The 22628-nt window shown below is 30.3% G+C and overlaps 1 protein-coding gene across 1 annotated transcript; it reads left to right on the top strand.

Annotated features, from left to right (window-relative positions):
- Positions 1-7657: 7657 nt before the first annotated feature.
- Positions 7658-8797, top strand: ERF-H8 (ethylene response factor H.8). Its single transcript, XM_004245119.5, has one exon. It carries the CDS (start codon positions 7854-7856, stop codon positions 8505-8507), a length of 654 nt encoding a protein of 217 aa, XP_004245167.2. The 5' UTR covers positions 7658-7853; the 3' UTR covers positions 8508-8797.
- The last annotated feature ends 13831 nt before the right edge of the window (positions 8798-22628 follow it).

The following is a 22628-nucleotide window of genomic DNA, read 5'->3' as shown; positions in this document are numbered from 1 at the left end:
AAGTATATGTATAGGTTATGTTATTACCTAACAAAAGAAAATTAAAATCACCTAGTTATGTAACATCAAACTAATTAACTAGCTCATGAGTGCTCATCCACTTGTCATGAGTTATGATTTTTTTTTAAATTGTAAAACGGGAAATACACTTCCATTAATTGGAACCTATGGAAAGAATCGAAGAATTTCAAGAAATAGTTATAAGTTTGTAACATAGTCAATCCTTGTTTTTCTTAGTCATTCGGTGTTTGAAATATAATAGACTGATTAATTTAAATTTGTATCACGTATAAAATTATTTATGTATAAGTTTATGTTAAAAAATGATAAAAATCTCATAACGATGGTTAATGAGATGAGTGAATCCTTATAAGGCTTGGATAATCCTGCTCTGTAAGCTAACTTTTGAGGTGTGAGTTACGCCTAAGACTTAATTTCACAATTTATCATCCATAATTTTTTATTCTAAACCCGAGATCTAATTAAAAACAAAAAATATTTCATTTTTTAATTGTCAAAGTTAAAAGAACTCTCACTAATCTTTTACGATATATTTTTTTTATAAATCAACATATAAAAAATGTAATTTATAAATTATTTTTTTTATAGGCTTTAAATATTTAAAATTTCAATTGAAAGTATTTATAATTAATTTAATTTTAAAAATTAATTAAATTAACTATTAAAAAACTCGTGATAACTAACAGTAGACGGGGATGAAAGTATATACAAACGGAGGTTCAAGAATTATGGGCTCAAGCCTCAAAGTTTTGTACTCATCGATTCTTCGCGTTTGTTCTGTTCTATTGTTGGTAAAATTTCAAGTCAATCATTACTATTTTTTGCTTTTTATTTCAAATCTTGACAAGACTAAAGATATACGAAAATATAATCTTCGGTATTAAGATACTGATTAAATAATAATAATAATAATATAAAATAGTATACTCCTTAAGTTTTTCATTTCTTGACCTTTTAAATTGAGATATACCAAAATATAAATTCGAAATATTAAATTTTTAAATTTTCTTTCTACTAAAACTTGATCAATCCGATTAGTATTATTTCATGTTCTGTATCTTTTGAACAGAGAAGATGTGTAGATGACTATTTGAGTGAGAAAAGTTAAACACTATGCTTAGTTAATAGACATGAATAAAAATCCTTGTAAACGTAATTCATTTATCGTTATGTCATTACAAGAAAATCATGAATTACATGAAAAATTTTCTTGAGGATTAAAATGATAATTTACTAGGAAAATAAGTTTCCTGCAAGACTTTCATATTAATTTAAAAAAAATTCTCATTTAATTCACAGTTTTCTTATAGTGTATAATAATAGAGGACTTTGATCGAACATTTTGAAAACTTAAGTCACTAGCGTTAGTTTGATAGTCATAATCATATTAGAGCTCTTACTTATAAAATTGAATCGCATATTGTAGAGTCTATTTTGAAAGTGACGCATTCAACAAAATTTTCTCTATGGCTTAAAAATTGAAATTTCTTATTAGGAGTGGATCAATCCATGGGTGGACATAGAGCATGCCCACGATAAAAAATTGTGTTGTATATTTAAGATATTTTTAAGAATTTGTATATTTATTCATTAATTTTGAATCTTTTGAATATAAAATTAGAAGTTGACTTAATGGTTTAAGGTTCAAATCACTACTTTTTTTTTCGAACCTCCTTAATGAAAATTCTAAATTTATCGCTGGATCGATTATATTATTTCACCACCATGCTAATAGTAAATGTCACTGTAAGGGTTAGCAAAATCTAAATCAGATTTTTTTTTTAAAAAAAAACATCCAATACATACAATATAGTATTTCTCTCGAAAGTTATAGATGTTTTACTATTTTCATATCAAAAAGAAATATACCAAAAATCCATTTTTCTTTTCTTGTTTGTTGTTTTGTTAGAACATACTGGAAGAAAAAGACAAAAATATCTTGTCATATACAATTAAGTATATTTAATCACTCAAAAATCATATCAATTGACCTACTTGTATTTAATTATTTGTATATTTTGTCATATATAAAAAGACGAATGTAGTATTATGTAATAAAATGGCCCCTACGTTGAAATCTTCAAGTTGTTTTCTACCTATCTATTGGGACCAACTTAAGATATAGCTATACTTTTCGTCAACCAATAATATTTCTAAATTTTGTATTTTTGGTTCTCTTATTAGAGCAAATTTTTAATTTGTCTTACATATACTATATATATAAAAGTGCCTTTTTAGTTCTCTATTATTATAGATTAAAAACAATGATTTGGATTAGTTTGTACAAAATGTTATATATTTGTATTTTTTAAAAGTAATTAATACTACATGTTGTCTTTGTATTGTATTAACAAATTACTAGCATATATATTTCGAAATATGCGTTGAAAAATGATTAAGTTAATAATATGAGTAATTTAGGAATTAAGTTGTAAATTTTCTCCTAATTTTTAAAATTGAACAAATAAAAATGGCTTTATTTTTTAGTAGAGAGAAAAGTATTGAGAACATTCTTAAATTAGGTGTAAATTATTGGTTTCATCTTTAAATTTCGTCAGCCTCAAAATACCTTTTTATTTGAATGACTGAACTTCAATACATCCTTATCTTACAACATGAATGAAATACACCCTTAAATTCTAACCAAGTTCAGGGGTGATTTCAACACTTCTTTCAGTTTTTTTTATCAAAGCACCATGCTTTTATAAGAGTTTGAAATCACTAGCTATGTCATGTGACGAATCGAGAGTAATGCACGATATATTTATATTTATGTCGTCAAATAAATTGTTGTTTTTAATATTATCAATAATTTAAAAAAAAAATTAACAATTTGCCAAGTTTTAATTATCTTTTATACTTCTATTTTTAAAGTTCATTATGGATTATAAGTAGATTTTTGAAACAACCCTCTCACTACTGAAGTACATATTTATTGTCTGGGAGTTTAATGCGTGAATTGACTTGACCAATAGATCGTACAACACTCGAATTAACTGCACCACACATCTTCTTACCAACAATATCCCCTAGAACATCTTCCTTAGTAATGCACTAATCAATGCTAAAGAATGTCACACTCTTTTTTGTAAAATTGTTTTACATTACAATAAATAAAAGATTTTAGGATAATATTAAAATTGTTGTTTTATTATTTTAGCAATAATAATAGATATGAATATTTTAATGAATTGATTTAATTATCACTAAATATTTTTACAGCAACAAATATTGCAGCTAAAAGAAAAATCTATTATTAATTTACTACTACATATCTCTTTTGTTGGAGCGTTACAATTTATTTTATATATACAAAAGATAAGTATTGAAAACACCTTTAAATTTGGTGCGAGTTATTAGTTTCACACTTGAACTATTGACGACCTTGAAAACACCCCTTAATTAACTTGATTAACTGGAATTAAATACATCTCTAATCTTACAACATGGGTAAAACGCACTCGAAAATTCTCACCAAGTTAGGAGTATTTTTCAACCCCAAGTTAGATCCCTATGCTCCTAAAAGAGTTTGAGACACTTTTATGTCATGTGACAAATTGAGGTTGTTTCAAAGTAAAATTAGTCTAGTAGAGAGGTGTTTTTAAGGTTATTATCAATAGTTCGGAGATGAAACTAATAATTTGTATCAAATTAAGGGGTATTTTCATACTTCTATATACAACAATATAATTCACATTCTTTTATCTTTCAAAAAGAAAATTTTGTTTGCTATTCTATATGGAAAAATTTAATCTGCCGTTGAGCTAATTTTTATCCGATAAATCATTCGTAGTTTATTTTAATTTGAATTATCTAATGCGGTAAAGTACATCCTTCTATCATGTTGCATTTTCTCTGGCGGACTCCCTCCTTCCCCGTTCCATCATACTAGAGCAATTCGAAAAAAACAATTAGGATTATATTTTTTATCATTTATATCCATCGCAACCTAAAGTTGGATATAACAAAGAAATTATAATAAGGCACACAAAATAAGAGAAGATAGTACTTGGATAAAATATTTAACGAGATATCACAATGATTACAATTTTATCACCAACTCTCAAAAACCCTAGCTACTCACCAAATATATTCTTACCTACGTTTCTTACTATTTCTCTCTTTTTTCCTTATCCTCATTAAATTACTAGGCAACTATCCTTTGATGGGAGAATAATTACTGGCCCTTAAAATATTTAAAAAATTAAATATTAACAAATAAGAAATTTAACTACAAATAGGGGTGTGACAAAATCAATTCTAACACGTTCAGTTTAATTTTCTATAGTCGGATCATGACCCATTGGTTGAGTTGACTCAACCTATAGAATAAAAATTAGGGAAACTTTTATATTTATCCTATATTAAGAAAATATTAACCCGTTAATCAATCGAGTCAAAATAGGACAAAAAAAATAGTACTACCCGTCGAGTTAAAAAATGTAACCCAACCCAAACAAGCAAAGAATATGGTGAAAAATATATACACTTTGTAAATTATTGTTTTGATATACATGAAATATACAATGTAATATACTTTTTTATATGTATATATTTTATATATATAAATATATTTATGTTGACCGACCGACCAGATATATAACTTGCCCTTTTCTAAGTATGTCTCATATTCAACCTTATTACCTTATATTTTGAAGCTTTTGCCTGTAAACATTTGAAGAAATGGCAATATGAACATGTTATTTTCTTGGGTAGCATGATTATAATAGGTGGAAGACATTACTATATATATTTGACCAATAGTTGTTTTTATATAGTGATGTACGTCTTTATGTTTGTATCATATATATAAAATTAAAAATAGAACTTTTTTGAATTTTAAAATTTGAAATGTGAATTATGAAAATAAAAACAGCTGAATAACTTAATGAGTAAATATTCTACTTTTTGTATAGCAAATAATAGCCAATCTATTACGTCGATTGTAATAGGTTTAAAAAGAGGAAAAAGGTTGTGTTACTTATATAGGTTATGACCCGTTATTTGGCCATATGGACCCGACCCATTATCACTCAAAAAAGAAATTTGTGTTAATTATCTTGATTAGTTAATTTCAGCCAATTTCGTGGATTAAATTACTTGTTTGAGTAGAGCTTTGAGAGTTTTTACAAATACCTTCTCTTTTTTTTCGAAAAGAAAAAATTTCAAATTGGATAGTTGTATTCTGCTACTTTGTGATGTCGATGTGTTATTTTTGTATTTGAATGGGAATTTTCAGAAACAATCTCTCTATCTTTACGAGACAATGATAAAATCTGTTTATATTATTATATCCTCTTCAAATCTCTGTTACGGGAATATATATTTCGCTGGATATGATGTTGTTGATGCGATGTGGAGGCATTGCTATTAGATTGAAATCTTTGGTAAAAATTCTTAACTTTCTAGGCATGTTAAGAAGAATCCATAGAACACTTGTTCATCCAAAGACAAGCTTTTCATTGTCTTTAAGCAAAGGTGTACAAATGTGGATAGTTTGCCAAAGGAGGTAGCCTACATATGTAGAATTGTGGATGGTTTGAACAAAAGAAGTTGTTCTTTTGAAGGTGAAAAATGATATTTAAAAAACATGTCGTGTTTGGTTATGAATACGAATTGGAGTTGTTTATAAGTTTTTGTGAGTAATTTGAGTTGACACCTTTTTAATGTTTTTCAAATTCTCGAAATTTCTGAAATACGAAATTTTACCGTCAAACATGTTTTTTAAAGTTCAACTCTGGCAAAAAGGAAAAAAAATTTCATAGTCAAACACCTCCTCGGAGAGTCCTATTGGGCATTAAAAAATATTCATTGATAATCTAATTTTGTGAGCTTATTAGGGGATGTGTTAGAGCTCCAATTTTAACAAGATTTGTTACAGACCAAAGCAAGTTTCATTAGCTTCCTGATTTGTAATGTTTTCACTGGTAAATAATACCATTATAACACCCCCTAGACACCTATTATTATTTCGTTTTCAAACTATTGACAATCTTAAAAATGTTCTTCTACTTAAGTGGCTAAACTTAGATTAACATAGCAAGTAGTGTCGAAATCTTGTTAGAAGTATGACCGAGAGAAGAGTTGAAAACACCCTTAACTTGGTGAGAATAATTTAGGATGTATTTCACACATATTATATTTGCAAGATCGGGACTGTATTTAAGTTGAGTTAATCAAGTAAAAAGATATTTTTAAAATTATCAATAATTTAAGAATGAAACTAGTAATTCACGCCAAATTTTTCCGAAATAAAAAAGGAAAAGGAAGTGATGTTTCAAATCCAGTAAAGCTACTTTCAGTAATTTGTGATTTTGAAGAATCGACAGTTTTTTTTTTCCAGTACAATGAGGACAAATTTGTCTTTAAAAAATAGAGTTTATAATATGAAAAGAATTGATCAACTTGTAGACTTTTCCCATTTTACAATGTCGACAAAGAATTGTTGTGCATTAAAAATAAAATAATCCAATCCATTACTATTTTTTATTTAATTCTGCCCAGAACGGAAAACTTGTTTTGTAACACAAAAAAGGTACACAAAAAAAAAACAGCGGTTATTTGTAATGTAACTAAATAAAAACATAATAAAGCATACAATCGAGAAAAAAAGTACAAATACTACACTCTGCGACCATTAAATTTCTGTTTTTAGTGAAGACATTACCTAGCAATTATTGGCAAAGAAAATGAAAGAACAATTCTATTAATTTATTTTACTATTAAAACTTACTATTGCCTTGCGTCTTGTGCTTTTTCTTACATGATAATTAGGAGATTTATTTGTCATCACCAGGAAACATAAAGTTTTATTTTTCTTAATTACTCTCTTTCATTACAAGAAACAAAAAAAACCACTGAGAATTAGTGAAAATTTATATCGTAAAATATGATTTTTTTTTTTTACTCATTTCTTATCGAATCAATTCATAGACTATATGAGGAAAATAGATTTTCGTTGAAACAGTAAGAAACTTTTTAATTTTTTCTTTCCTCACCACTTCAATTTAATTTTATATAGAAATAGTCGATAAATATTTTTCATGAAAAATGTAGTAAGATGATAAGTAAATTTTTAGTAGTGTTTGTTCCAATATGTGTTATGCATTTTTTTTTAAAAAAAAGAATATTTTTACTATATTTAAAAGTAATTTAATTTTGGGATAATACATATATTGGACCCTAAACTTAGCTTCAAATTTTAATTTTGACCTCTAACTTTCATAATGCAGAAACAGACACTTTAACTATCCAACTTTTAAAGAAATAAACACATGAGTCCTACATGACACAATACACGTAGGACAAAAAATGACATGTAAAACATATACGTCTATTTGTTTAACTTTATACAAATTTGAATATCTATTTATGCACGTATAAAGCATAAATATGACGATTCTGGATAAATAAAATAAGTCGTGTGTGGATTAATCAGACATGACTGTTAGGGGCACATGTAGAATGGACAAATATAGGGAGAAATGAACAGTGAAACATAGGTGAAATGAAAAAAAAGCTATATTCCTACTTCCACAAACAACAAGTTACAACTAATATTATTCAATTCAATTCAATATAAAAATGGTTGGTTGTTTTCTACTGCTTAAGGGGACCCTGTCGTACCATAGGGGTATGACCCATTTCTTCTATGGGTCCCACATCCCCCTTCTTGGGAGCCCCCTACCCCCTCCTTTTCTTGCTTCCCTTATAAAGTTGTTGTATGGGTGACTATTATTTTTTGGGACATAATTGAAAGAAAAAAAAGTTAATATTCTTACGAAAATTGAGCTCATATTTTTTTCTTCCTTCTTCTTTATGTTTGCGTAAAGATGAATTCAGTAGCAGCGCAAGATAATAAGAATGCGGAAATTATTAGTAATAAGTCGATAAAGAGAAATCGCGATAGCAGCAAGCATCCTGTTTTTAGAGGCGTTCGAATGAGGAATTGGGGAAAATGGGTGTCAGAAATTCGCGAGCCACGTAAGAAATCACGTATTTGGCTTGGGACTTTTCCAAATCCAGAAATGGCAGCTAGAGCTCATGACGTGGCAGCTTTAAGCATAAAAGGTAATTCAGCTATACTTAACTTTCCTGAACTAGCCGGTTTACTTCCTAGACCGGCTACACTTAGTCCGCGTGACATTCAAGCAGCCGCAGCTAAAGCCGCAGCAATGGACAAGTTCGATGATGATAATAATAATAATAATAATAATGATAATACTTCTCCGAATAATTCAACTTCGTCAACATCATCAAATATGTCCACATCTTCATCTTTATCATCGCTGGTATCGGCGATAGATTTGGCAACATCAGAAGAATTGACGCAAATAATTGAGTTACCGAAACTAGGTACATCTTTTGAATTGAAGAATGATTTTGTTTTTGCGGACTGTTCCGCTATGGAAACAGGCTGGTTATATCCTGAAGATGGAGGAATGATTTCTACCTGTTTTGACCCTTCTTTGTTGTGGAATTATTAACGTAACCTCCTTGCTCGAGGAGGTAAAAATCACGACTTACCATGTAGGATTTGTGTGGACTATGGATTTTTTTTTTTTTTTTTTGTGATTGTATAAAAGAAAGTTTTAGCCTTTACTTCAATTTTTCTGTAGAGGGGCTAAAAGGACTTTTCATTCCGTTTTTGTGTAACTCTCTCTCTCTCTTTCTACTTCTTCTTGAAATAAAATAAATCTAACTGTACAGTGTTAGGAAGGGAAGAATTAAAAGTGTCATAAATGAAAGGCCTTGTCAATGTTGGTTTACTCACCTATCTGATCTTCCTCTTTTATTTCTACTATTTTAAATGAGTGATGTGAACTGTTAAGCTAATGCTATAAAACAACAACAAATTATTACAAGTTCAAAGATTTGATTTCTTCTTCATTAGGTTTACATTTCAAAATTTTTAAGTTATATACTATGGTGATTCCACTTATTCTCTTTCAATTTGTATATCTTCGGTTACTTACTATTTAGACATTTTTTCTTTTGTTTTAATTTGCTCGACTTATTTTTTCTTTTGATCCGTTTCAATGGAAAGACTTTTTTACCCTTTATAATAGCTTTCTAATTCCAGTGTTGTATTTGAAATGTTCATGACTACAATAAGAGTAAGCTGTATTTTAGTTCAAAGATAAACTTATATCTCATTTTCAAAAAGTGTTACATAAGAGGGTAAATTCTTTTTTTTTTTTTAGAAAAAGTTATTTGTGAAATTTAACATAAGATTAAAAAAAATAATGGGCAAAATTTCTTCTTTTTTTTTTGTTGAGAAAATGTTATTTGGGAATTTTAACAGAAGACAGTACCAATATATAGCAGTTTAGTTACCATAGGTACTGGATTATCAACTAGTGTTTTTTTTAATAAGAAATGTACTTTTAATAATTATCTAATTAGTGACATAATTATTGAAATAATTTATATGCTTGGTATATAAATAATAACCTCTACACAATTATTCATTATTCTGTTCGAATATACATACATTTTCTTTCTTCATTTACCTCTTAGTTGCGTGCGCCATAAATGCGATTGAACTATTCCATCGAGACATTCAAATGTCTTCTCGATGTGAAAACATTTAATTGGACATTAAATTTAAAAATGAAATGATTAAGTAATATCGTGTTGAGAGTTTATTACATTATATTTTTCTTATGTATCAAATTAGAAAAAATTCTTAAATTTTGGTGAAATTCGGATACAATTTAAAATGTCCCGACACATTGCATTGTGATTTTGGATACATGACTTAACATCTCAATATATCACATTTCGATTTCGGATATATCACTCAACGTTTTAATATATCATATGTAAAGTGATGTATTTGATCCATACACCGGATAAAGTGATGTATCTAAAAATAGGAGAGAGTAGCGATTTTTGTAATTTTTTCAAATAATAGAAAAATTTTGAGAATATAATAAAAGTAAGTTGTGTATTCGGATAATTTTGCTTAAAAGAATATATAGTCTAAAATAAATTATAATTGTATCATTATGAATCATCTTAAAATTATTACTTCCTCCGTCTCATTTTATGCGAGGTAGTTTGATCCAGCATAAAATTTAAGGAAGAAATGAAGACTTCTAAAACTTATGGTTCAAAACGAGTGACAGAAATTTGTGTACTATAAATCATTTCATCAAAGATAAACTAGACATTTCAATATTAAGTTGTTACTTAATATGAAAATGTATCATTTTCTTTTGAATTAAGTCATATAAATTGAGACAGATAAAGTAATAATATTGAATTGTATAATTTAAATAAATAAAGTATAAACAAATAATAATTTCGATAGTTTTGGCTTACAATTTCATTTCCCCCACCCAAATAGATAATTAGAGGGAAAAAGTAAGGTAGGTACTAGCCATCAAGGTTTCTTAATAGAGAAATACATAGGAAAATTATATATGAGTTGTGAAGAAATAGAAATTAATGAGCTATTTATGTTGCCCCTCCAATTGTTGACTGTCAAAGGAAAGAAGTAGTAGCAACTTGTTTTCTTTGGTCACACATGTGGCATTTTGGAGAAAGAAATGATCAATGTGGTGTTGTTATAAAGAATAATATAATCATGTGATACTGACAATTCTTTTTTTTATATTTTTCTAAAAAAATTATATTATTAGAGTTAATGGATTTATTTCCTCATATAGTAGCAGTATCTTTCTTGGATTCATGATCATTTTTTTCCAATTTATGTCAATTGGGAATCAAATAAACAATAAAATATAGTAAAAGGAAAAGCAAACAAAAGGGGAAGGGAAAATTGAGTAGTTGATTTGGCATAAGAGTTACTGGCTTTTTTTATTACAGTCAGTTCTTATTTGGACGTTTTCTCTTTTTAAGTTATTCCAAGTATATCAACTGTATTCATTGTCTCAAGCCTTAGAAGAGAATCAGACATCATCATAATGCTATTGCAGAATATCTCCCCAAAAAAGTAAATAAAATCCATGGGAGTAGTTTCCATTTTCATTTCATAAAAAGAAAGATCAAATATATCTCTAAACTATTTAAAAATGTCTAAATATACTTTATTTGAAGTTTGGTTCATTCGCGTTTTTGTCGTTCTAACTTTTTTTTTTTATAGATATGCATGCCCTTGTACATATTAGTGGGTTTGTTGGAAACCAACTCATTTTTCCTTCTTTAAATGACAGAAGAATTGTCACTTCCCTTTTAATTACCCCGTGGCATTTATATAAAAATAAATAAATTAATTAATTAATTAATATACCTATTAAATGACCTATCCGACTCGTAAATCGACCCCTTTAACCTGTTTGTATATCATATCCGATCCAAAAACCTTCCTTTTTAACCCATTATCAAAGCCCTAATTTGAAGTTTGCCACAAAATTAGGGCTTTGATAATGGGTTAAAAGGGATGATTTTTGGGTCGGATATGACAAACGAACGGGTTAAAGGTTGATTTTGTGGGTCGAATAAATTATTTGAAAGAGGTGTATCAATTTATTTATTTATTCATGTAACTGCTATGTGGTAACACTATAATAAAAATAACCATTAGCGGCATTTAATTCTTAATTGCCGCTAAATATATATTTTTAGCGGCAATTGTCACTCTTTGTATATGTCCTTAAAGTCTTTAGCGACATTGGTTCTAATGGCAGTTAACTAATGCTGGTAAAGACTTTAGCACTCTTTATTAGTGTCAATATTTAATGTCGCTAAAAATTATTTTTGTTGTAGTGTAATTAAAAAGGGATGTGGCCATTCCATTTGTCATTTAAAGAAAGGTAAAATGAGTTGGTTAATTTCAACAAACCAACTAGAGTTTACAATGGCATATCTATGTGAAAAGTTTAACGACGAGGGCACGAGTGAGCTTAACTTCAAACGGGGAGTGAGTCAATCTTATTGATTGATTTATGAAATGCTTGAATGCATGAATATGGACTTGAATAATAGGGAATTTTGTCTCTTCTGTGCGGTGTGATATTGCTTGAATGCATTGGTTATGAATATCGTGATGAGACATGCGATGCTTTATGATGTCGAGGTCTTTGTCGATGAGTGTTATGATGTCGAGATCTTTGCCGGCGAGTGTTGTGATGCAGAGGTCATTTCCAGGAAGTGTTTATAAATTCAATGGGAAATAATTTGATACAAAGCCAATGGAAAATGGTCCCGACAAGAGATTGATTAGTGTGACTTTATGCATTTGATGTTCATGCATGACTTGCTTGTTACTTGAGACTGTTGTACTTTTTGTGTGTGACTAAACTACTTGACTTACGCGGTTCGTTTGATTGTTGATTGTGACTATTGAACTGTCGATATAGAGCCTTTTGAACCATGTATTATAGAATTGCTAAGTTGGGTTGAATTTTATGCAGGTAATTGTAGTTTGAGGAGGTTCAGTTTGAGAGTAAGGGGTATGCAATTTCTAGTTAGATTCCTTATTTATTAGGTTACTTGTTGGGCACTGTATTGTTGGTACTCACTCCTTACTTCTACAATTGTGTAAATACCGAACCTTGTATAGTGTGATGCTCTTCTTCTCTTATTCCGGTGAACCTTCTTTACCTTTTCTTTTAAGTTTTGTTCTATTTGAGAAACAAAGACTCAGACTTATACCTATTTTTTATTTTTTTTGAACTTTATATATTTACACTTTGTTTGGATCATTGTTATCCTTTGTTTTATAATGTATTGTGTCGTATTGTACTCTACTGTACTGTATTGTATGGTAGATACAATGTGGCTAGACTGTATTGTTTGTTGTTGTTTATTGACATTTTAATTGTTTGGTTTGGTTGTATCGTACTGTATTGTAATTTATAAACTTGCTAAAATATCCTTAATTATTCTAGGGTAGGAGGTTTGACTAAATTTAAATAATTAACGTAAAGGGTAAAATAGTATTTTGAAATATTATGTACGATATAGTTAAAAAAAAGAAATTAAGTAATAATGGAAACACACCAAATCGATTGTTCCATAAAATAGGGGTTTTCATTATTGAGTAACAACCAAATTTAACAATACAATACAATACATGTTAAGTAACAATCAAAATAAACATTATAGGTGTAATAACGATACAATACAATACAATGGGTAACAATGATCCAAACATAGTGTTAGTGGCTTGTACATGTGACAAGAAGATTTAGAGGATTTCAATAGAATGAATAATTTTTATGTTTTCTCTTGTTCTTGCTTTATTATTTTCCACATTTCTTTCACTTTTGTTGTGTTTAGGTTGACTTGTCTTGGTGGAAATAGACGAGTGTCATCACGTTCATTTTTGAATCGTAACATACATTTCCCTAAAGAAGTATAAGTTATCGTCATTCAAATAAAGAACCCAATAGATAATAGGTTTGGTCCTGTGAGAAATGAGGCTTAGGTTTAGGCTAATTTGTTGTTAATTGTATTTTTACTCTGGCTACTTTCATAAAAATGGGTTTTGTTAAACAAAAGTTTAATTGATTGATTTTAGTAACAAGTAAATATGATTGAATATTTTGTAGAATCAATAAAAGATAAAACTACGGTATACGTGTTCTCTACCAAGTCTTTAATGAAGTAAACCTTATAATCTTAACCTTGTCTTGTATTTAACATGCAAAGTTGGTAAGTTAGGTATCTCCTAAGTGGTTGGTCGCCCATGTAGGAAATTTCATTTGCAACTTGATCGATCTACGAGTGTATATTTTACTAATCCTTACCCTTGACACCATATTATCTCTCACATAGGTGGTTAATATACCTATTAAATGACCTATCGACTCGTAAATCGACCCCTTTAACCTGTTTGTATATCATATTCGATCCAAAAACCTTCCTTTTTAACCCATTATCAAAGCCCTAATTTAAAGTTTGCCACAAAATTAGGGCTTTGATAATGGGTTAAAAGGGATGATTTTTGGGTCGGATGTGACATACGAACGGGTTAAAGGTTGATTTTGTGGGTCAAATAAATTATTTGAAAGAGGTGTATTAATTTATCTATTTATTCATGTAAATGCTATGTGGTAACACTATAATGAAAATGCCTAGCGGTATTTAATTCTTAATTGCCCCTTAATATGTATTTTTAGCGGCAATTGTCACTCTTTGTATATGTCCTTAAAGCCTTTAGCGACATTGGTTCTAATGGCAGTTAACTAATGCTGGTAAAAACTTTAGCACTCTTTATTAGTGTCAATATTTAATGCCGCTAAAAGTTATTTTTGTTGTAGTGTAATTAAAAAGGGATGTGGTCATTCCATTTGTCATTTAAAGAAAGGTAAAATGAGTTGGTTAATTTCAACAAACCAACTAGAGTTTACAAAGGCATATCTATGCGAAAAGTTTAACGACGAGGGCATGAGTGAGCTTAACTTCAAACGGGGAGTAAGTCTAACTTATTGATTGATTTATGAAATGCTTGAATGCATGAATACGGACTTGAATAATAGGGATTTTTGTCTCTTCTGTGCGGTGTGATATTGCTTGAATGCATTGATTATGAATATCGTGATGAGACATGTGATGCTTTATGACGTCGATGTCTTTGTCGATGAGTGTTATGATGTCGAGGTCTTTGCCGGCGAGTGTTGTGATGCAGAGGTCATTTCCAGGAAGTGTTTATAAATTCAATGGGAAATAATTTGATACAAAGCCAATAGAGATTGATTAGTGTGACTTTATGCATTTGATGCTCATGCATGACTTGCTTGTTACTTGAGACTGTTGTACTTTTTGTGTGTGACTAAACTACTTGACTTACGCGGTTCGTTTGATTGTTGATTGTGACTATTGAACTGTCGATATAGAGCCTTTTGAACCATGTATTATAGAATTGCTAAGTTGGGTTGAATTTTATGCAGGTAATTGTAGTTTGAGGAGGTTCAGTTTGAGAGTAAGGGGTATGCAATTTCTAGTTAGATTCCTTATTTATTAGGTTACTTGTTGGGCACTGTATTGTTGGTACTCACTCCTTACTTCTACAATTGTGTAAATACCGAACCTTGTATAGTGTGATGCTCTTCTTCTCTTATTCCGGTGAACCTTCTTTACCTTTTCTTTTAAGTTTTGTTCTATTTGAGAAACAAAGACTCAGACTTATACCTATTTTTTATTTTTTTTGAACTTTATATATTTACACTTTGTTTGGATCATTGTTATCCTTTGTTTTATAATGTATTGTGTCGTATTGTACTCTACTGTACTGTATTGTATGGTAGATACAATGTGGCTAGACTGTATTGTTTGTTGTTGTTTATTGACATTTTAATTGTTTGGTTTGGTTGTATCGTACTGTATTGTAATTTATAAACTTACTAAAATATCCTTAATTATTCTAGGGTAGGAGGTTTGACTAAATTTAAATAATTAACGTAAAGGGTAAAATAGTATTTTGAAATATTAGGTACGATATAGTTAAAAAAAGAAAGTAAGTAATAATTAGAACACACCAAATCGATTGTTCCATAAAATAGGGGTTCTCATTGTTGCGTAACAACCAAATTTAACAATACAATACAATACATCTTAAGTAACAATCAAAATAAACATTGTAGGTTTAATAACGATACAATACAATACAATGGGTAACAATGATCCAAACATAGTGTTAGTGGCTTGTACATATGACAAGCAGATTTTGAGGATTTTAATAGAATGAATAGGTTTTATATTTTCTCTTGATGGGAATAGACGAGTGTCATCACGTTCATTTTTGAATCGTAACATACATTTCCCTAAAGAAGTATAAGTTATCGTCATTCAAATAAAGAACCTAATAGATAATAGGTTTGGTCCTATGAGAAATGAGGCTTAGGTTTAGGCTAATTTGTTGTTAATTGTATTTTTACTCTGGCTACTTTCATAAAAATGGGTTTTGTTAAACAAAAGTTTAATTGATTGATTTTAGTAACAAGTAAATATGATTGAATATTTTGTAGAATCAATAAAAGATAAAACTACGGTATACGTGTTCTCTACCAAGTCTTTAATGAAGTAAACCTTATAATCTTAACCTTGTCTTGTATTTAACATGCAAAGTTGGTAAGTTAGGTATCTCCTAAGTGGTTGGTCGCCCATGTAGGAAATTTCATTCGCAACTTGATCGATCTACGAGTGTATATTTGACTAAATTTAAATAATTAACGTAAAGGGTAAAATAGTATTTTGAAATATTATGTACGATATAGTTAAAAAAAAGAAATTAAGTAATAATGGGAACACACCAAATCGATTGTTCCATAAAATAGGGGTTTTCATTATTGAGTAACAACCAAATTTAACAATACAATACAATACATGTTAAGTAACAATCAAAATAAACATTATAGGTGTAATAACGATACAATACAATACAATGGGTAACAATGATCCAAACATAGTGTTAGTGGCTTGTACATGTGACAAGAAGATTTAGAGGATTTTAATAGAATGAATAATTTTTATGTTTTCTCTTGTTCTTGCTTTATTATTTTCCACATTTCTTTCACTTTTGTTGTGTTTAGGTTGACTTGTCTTGGTGGGAATAGACGAGTGTCATCACGTTCATTTTTGAATCGTAACATACATCTTCCTAAAGAAGTATAAGTTATCGTTATTCAGATAAAGAAGCTAATAGATTATAGGTTTGGTCCTATGAGAAATGAGGCTTAGGTTTAGGCTAATTTTTTGTTAATTGTATTTTTACTCTGGTTACTTTCATAAAAATGGATTTTGTTAAGCAAAAGTTTAATTGATTAATTTTAGTAACAAGTAAATATGATTGAATATTTTGTAGAATCAATAACAGATAAAACTAGGTTGTACGTATTCCCCACAAGTCTTTAATGCAGTAAACCTTATAGTAGTAAACTTGTCTTGTATTTAACATGCAAAGTTGGTAAGTTAGGTATCTCCTAAGTGGTTGGTCGTCCAAGTAGGAAATTTCACTCGCAACTTGATCGATCAACGGACGTGTATTTTACTAATCCTTACCCTTGACACCATATTATCTCTCACATAGGTGGTTCAAGCTAGCTATCGACTGTAGTTGTCAAATCTCTGTTTTTTAATCTTTGTTCCTATTCGTTACTTCATTGGTCGGACAAGTACGAGTACAACGAGCTCTAACGTCGGTAACCATTAAAAAGCAATTACAGTGAAGAAATTAACAATATATGCATAAACACTATTTAAAAATCACTAATTAATAGGTCTACTTTGTTAATTCCTCATAGTTCCCACAACCTTAGTTGTGGATTGATCTACTCATGCTTAAGTTACCACAATTCCTAATAAGATTGTTAAAATATATCACAAACTTATAATTAAAGTGGTTGAATTTCGTAATTGATGCTTTAAGAATTAAAATGGACAAATTATTCAAGAAAAAGATTCTCAAAACCACTATTTATAAATATCTAATTAGACTAAATAAACTTGGAAAAGGAATCATAGAAAAATGATCTTCAACAGTCAAGTCTATGACTCATTGACCAAGACCGTCGAAAGTAGCTTCTTCAAAGGCTATATTGACTTTTCCTATGGACATGATCTACGATTCTTAGAACTTTGTAGTATCCATCCTGACAACTCATCGTTCAACGTTACTGGGATCCACAATTTCTGACTCTTTTTACGACTCAGACCTATGACTCATCGATCATTCAACAACTTTTAGTCTTCTTTCTTGCCCTATACTTAGCTAAAATATCATCATCATATTCAAATTTCATGTACGAGTTAATCATATGACTCGTAGGTTGACCCGTAGGCCTTCAAAAACTATCTTCTTTACTTAAGTTCTCCTCTCAAACTGCCGCGACCTACTTTCCTGCAAACATAGATAAAAATATCGTAAAATTTACTAATAAATGCTTAAGACTGGGTTTCCTTCCTAGCCAGTAGCTCGCACCTCTCATGGCTGCTACGGCCACTGGACGACCTCCTTTCAAAGATGTCCAGCCCTCGCCCCCCACCACAACCACCCAAACCACCTCATACACCACCCTTTTCAATTCCAATACTATAAATCCAAAACAATCTGCCCTAATTAACTAAAAAACAATCACAAAATTAATCGAAATAATTCATGGAGAACCTACTATCACATTTTTTATGGAGGAAAGAAAATATTTTACGATTTAAGAGGGATAGTGGTGCTTAAATTATCCCATGGTGCGCCAGATTTGAAGGTATCAAGGTTAATTCTACTGAAACATCTTGGTACCAAGGGCAATTGTTTGATTGACTTACTTGCTCTAAGACACTTTTTGTTGAGATTTGATCAATATGAAGATTATGTATTAGCTTTATCTCGCTCAGTTAATTATCTTCTCTACAATGGAGAGGAGCCCCAATGTAGGGTTTTTCCATGGTCTATTGGATATAATCCTAATGAGTAAATAACGTTAGCTGTGGTTTGAATTTTTTTACCGAACTTATCTCCAGATTTTTTTACAAAGAAGTCTTTGTTGTCTATAGCATCGGCAGTTGGGAAACCAATAGCTATAGGTAAAGCTACTCAAATAAAATCAAAACCTAGCACGGCTAGGTCAATGTTATAATTGATCTAATGAAAAATCTTTCGAATCGTATAGGAATGCAATTTGTAGATGAAAATTTTGGTAAGTGATCAAGGTTTTTCAGGAGATTGTATATGATAATCTACCTTTTTATTGCAATTTAAGTAAGCACCAAAGTCATGATGAAGATAGTTGTCATTTGATCTTGAAAAGAAATCAAAATAGCAAACAAATTAATGATCCATTGAAGTTTCTTCAAAATGCACTATCAAAAGTGAAAAGTATCAAGGTGATACGAGAGAAATACTAAATGAAAAAGGGATAATACTCAATTACCCCCCTAGCCTATACCCAAAATCCCTACGACACACCTTATCTTTGATGAGGTCCTATTACCCCCTCCAACTTTTTTTTAAGTAATTTATTAACCCTTGCGTTCCTACGTGACATCAATAATCTGCAAGGTCGATTTGTTTGTTGAACACGCGCCGGGATCCACTGTTTCAGCTTTCGATAAAGTTATTTTACACTTCCCAAGTTTGAAAAGCTGGCGTTCACTCTTTTCCAAATTAATTTTACCAAAAAGTAGATGAAGTAGAAAGAGGGAAAGTGTTGCATGTGTGGACGGGATCGATTTCAAAGGTTAGAAATTAGATTTCCAACTGAAATTTGATTTTCGTTGTTGGATTTTGGGAGTTAATTTTTGGTTGCAGTTTAACATTGAATCGTTCTCATCCATACACAACTTATTCAACTCGGATTTTGTCATAACCCTAACTTTATAAACATTGTCAAAAAAAATAAGAATTAATAATAGACATAAAAAGATGTAACGAATATATTAAATTTTACTTTACCTTTTCAAATCAAGGAGCTATTTAACTTGAATGATAATGGATGGAGCTTCTTCAAAAATGAAGAACCATGAACATGGGGTTATTTTTTGAAAAGAGGAAGAAGATGCTTTTGAGAGAAACAATAAAATTTATTTTTGAATTTTTTTTCAAATTGCTTTGACACGTGGCTAACTTTTACTGGTCATTGTTAGCCAAAATTTGCACTCACGCGCCCTACATGGGTGAAATCACGACTATTGCCACGTAGGCACGCAAGGGGTAATAAATTACTTTAAAAAAATGGAGGGGGTAATAGGACCTCATCAAAGATAAGGTGTGTCGTAGGGATTTTGGGTATAGGCTAGAGGGGTAATTGAGTATTATCCCAATGAAAAAAGAAAAGTTATCGATATCGATCAAAGTAAAGCTACTTCCTCAATTGGTTGGTCTCACTTTTGAGACAAATCGTGCACATTCAATGGATGTTGTTATAAGTAAAATTGGTGTTCAAACAACTACTGAAAACAAAGGGAGAACGGCAAGAGTTGAGGTTGATGCGTCGCGAGTTGGTTCAGGCAAAAAATAATAAATTTAGGACATAAACTAACTGATACATTTGATGTTGAAGATGCTGAAAATTCTGAGCAACATGTTTTACAAGTCGAAACCAAGAATGCAACTAAAAATTGGACAGTAGTTACACACGAAAATTCACCTAGAAATCAGTCTTTCTCCGACTAGTCAAAATAACTCTCTATGTAGTGAAAAGGGTGCGACTCAAAATTTTCATAACGGTGAGATGTGACAAGATATTAGTAATGCCTCAAGAGACCTAGTATGCTCGAATAGCTTTGATATTTTATCAAAGACTACTGGAAAGCAAGTAAAGTTAACAGAGAATGACAATGATTTGATCCAAGAAAAGCAGGTCTCACCACCTACTTTGAATAGAAAATTAAGTCCATAAGATCCCATATTTGTGCCTAAATATGTGATTGCAAAGAAGAATGAGTCAAGGACCTTACTTTCAAATACAGTTGATTTGGGCGAGAATTCTCTTGATGAAGCTGAGAAAGATATGTTGGGCGTATGCTTTGATAGAGTGGCTAGGGAAGGAGATATATCACCTAGGCGACAAAGAAGTGGAAGCAACAAAAGCAAAAAGAAGACATATGGAAAGCATCATAGTTGGGACAGTAATATGATTGAAGAGTTTGTTCCTAGACACCTTCCGATGCAACAGACAAAATAGAACCATTTGACAGTATCAATAGGTCAACAAGATCCAATGGATCCATAAAGAAAGTATGAATTATCAAGTGTTGTTGGTTAGGTTTGAAGAAGACAATAGAAAAATACGTCAAGTTAATTTTTGATGGGCAATCAATCATTTTTAATTCATGCGTTTGTAATAGAAAGTTGGAGGCTGATAACTCAACTTTTTCTTGATAGGCATATATTTACATTATTTAAGCATCCTCATTTGTAATATCTCCATGGAGTGTATTACAAACTCAAAGAATACTTAGTTCTCTCTAGCTCTTGTTTTCTTCATGCTTGTTAGATAGTAAACGTTAGGTACTTCAAAAGGATTAGTAAGGTAAGGTCGAACCCCTCTTGCTTGAACTTATCCATAGTGATATTTTTTATGTTTAACAAAATGCCACTAGACATTGGTAAATTTCCAACAAAAAAAAGGCTTAAAACACATGCAAAACTCCATATTTAAAGCATTATAAGTACCGTAAATCCACGGTACATCAGGGAGTATTAGCCTATCTCCCCCAACAATTTATAATACTTTTGAGTGTGGGGTAACCAACCCTAACTTCTTGACACTCATACAAGGGGACGTTGGCTACTCCTCCCAAGTGCCAACAAACAACAATCCTTGTAAGTGTGGGATATTCAACCTTACCCTAGCGACATCCATGCAATGGGAGGTTAGCTATTCCTCCCATCAAATAATGTGTGATCACACTAGTAACTCATATGAACCAAGAATCCACATGGAAAATAATATATTAAAAAACCCATATATATTGCACGTCTTGAAAAGTTACTATTTTCAAATATCTTACATTGTGAGTGAAATAGGACAGGGTCACACGTCTATAGACCAACAGGTTTGCCTTTTTAGGTGCAATAGATATGTTCTTGGCTTATTGCCTAAAAGAAATGAAATAGTGTCCAATGGAAGTGGCCAACCACTACAAAAAAAGCTACAAGGGCGATCGAAAGTCAACTTATTATCCTAAGGTGCTTTGTAAATGAAACAATAGTGGGTCTTTTAAGATCTCTTCTTCTTAAGGACAAATTCCACTTTTAATAAAGAATACAAATATTTTCTTGAAAAAAGGAGCTATGGCAGTATATTTATCTCATATACCAATTATTAAATATGGACAAATATATACCTCTTCCTTCTACAAAAAATTCCCTTACCTTTTTAGGTTAACATTTAATTATGTTATTGTTTTTTGTTGTTATATAAGAGAAGGAGAAGCAAGGGAAAAATAGATAGTGAGAATCAAACTCACGAGTGGGTAGTCCCTACCACTATCATAATTATCACTAGATTATATACTTTTAATGGTTATTTATATTTTAAATAACACAAAATTAAGTCCTTCTCTCTCTTCTAATTAATTCTTACTACAACATTGTCCTGCAACTCGTCACTACTATAAAAGGGGACGTTGAGTAGCAATAGATTTTTTTTTAGCAGTAATATATATTGTGATAAAAATATTTTAACGATAAATTGAGTTACTGTCATTGTATTCAGGATCACTATATTTTTTAACGATATTCATATAAAGTGTTGAATATAAATTAATAGTCATATTTATTATTGCTAGCTTGCTAAATAATTATCGCAAAAATCTTTAATCATTAAGAGTGTTTCCTTGATCAAGAGTGTGTGTAAATATATAGCAAAAATCCAAGTAAAATGGAGGTGGTACACAAAGTCATCCCTATGAAAAGCCTATATGAAATAGGTAGACATGAAGTATTTTGTATATACACACACATTTATTTCAAAAGTTAATTTGCCCCACCATATCGAGGAGTAAACCATTCTACTCGTACAATTCAACTTTTGGATACCTCCAAATAATAATTGAGTGGAAGCTTAAGGAAAAACTTGTCAATTGAAATTGAAGAACCATCTCACCCACTCAATCAACTATATATGCAAATGTATGACAATGAGACACCAAAATCCTTATGCCCATAACACTATTATCTATTATTGGACACTATATGT

Source organism: Solanum lycopersicum, chromosome 8, assembly GCF_036512215.1.
Source record: "Solanum lycopersicum chromosome 8, SLM_r2.1".
NCBI lineage: Eukaryota > Viridiplantae > Streptophyta > Magnoliopsida > Solanales > Solanaceae > Solanum > Solanum lycopersicum.
The sequence above is the reverse complement of the archived record's forward strand: the minus strand, read 5'-3'. Positions and strand labels throughout refer to the sequence as shown.

Excerpts from the sequence above, each read along its gene's own strand:
- ERF-H8 (XM_004245119.5), top strand. The coding sequence starts at position 7,854 with ATGAATTCAGTAGCAGCGCAAGATAATAAGAATGCGGAAATTATTAGT.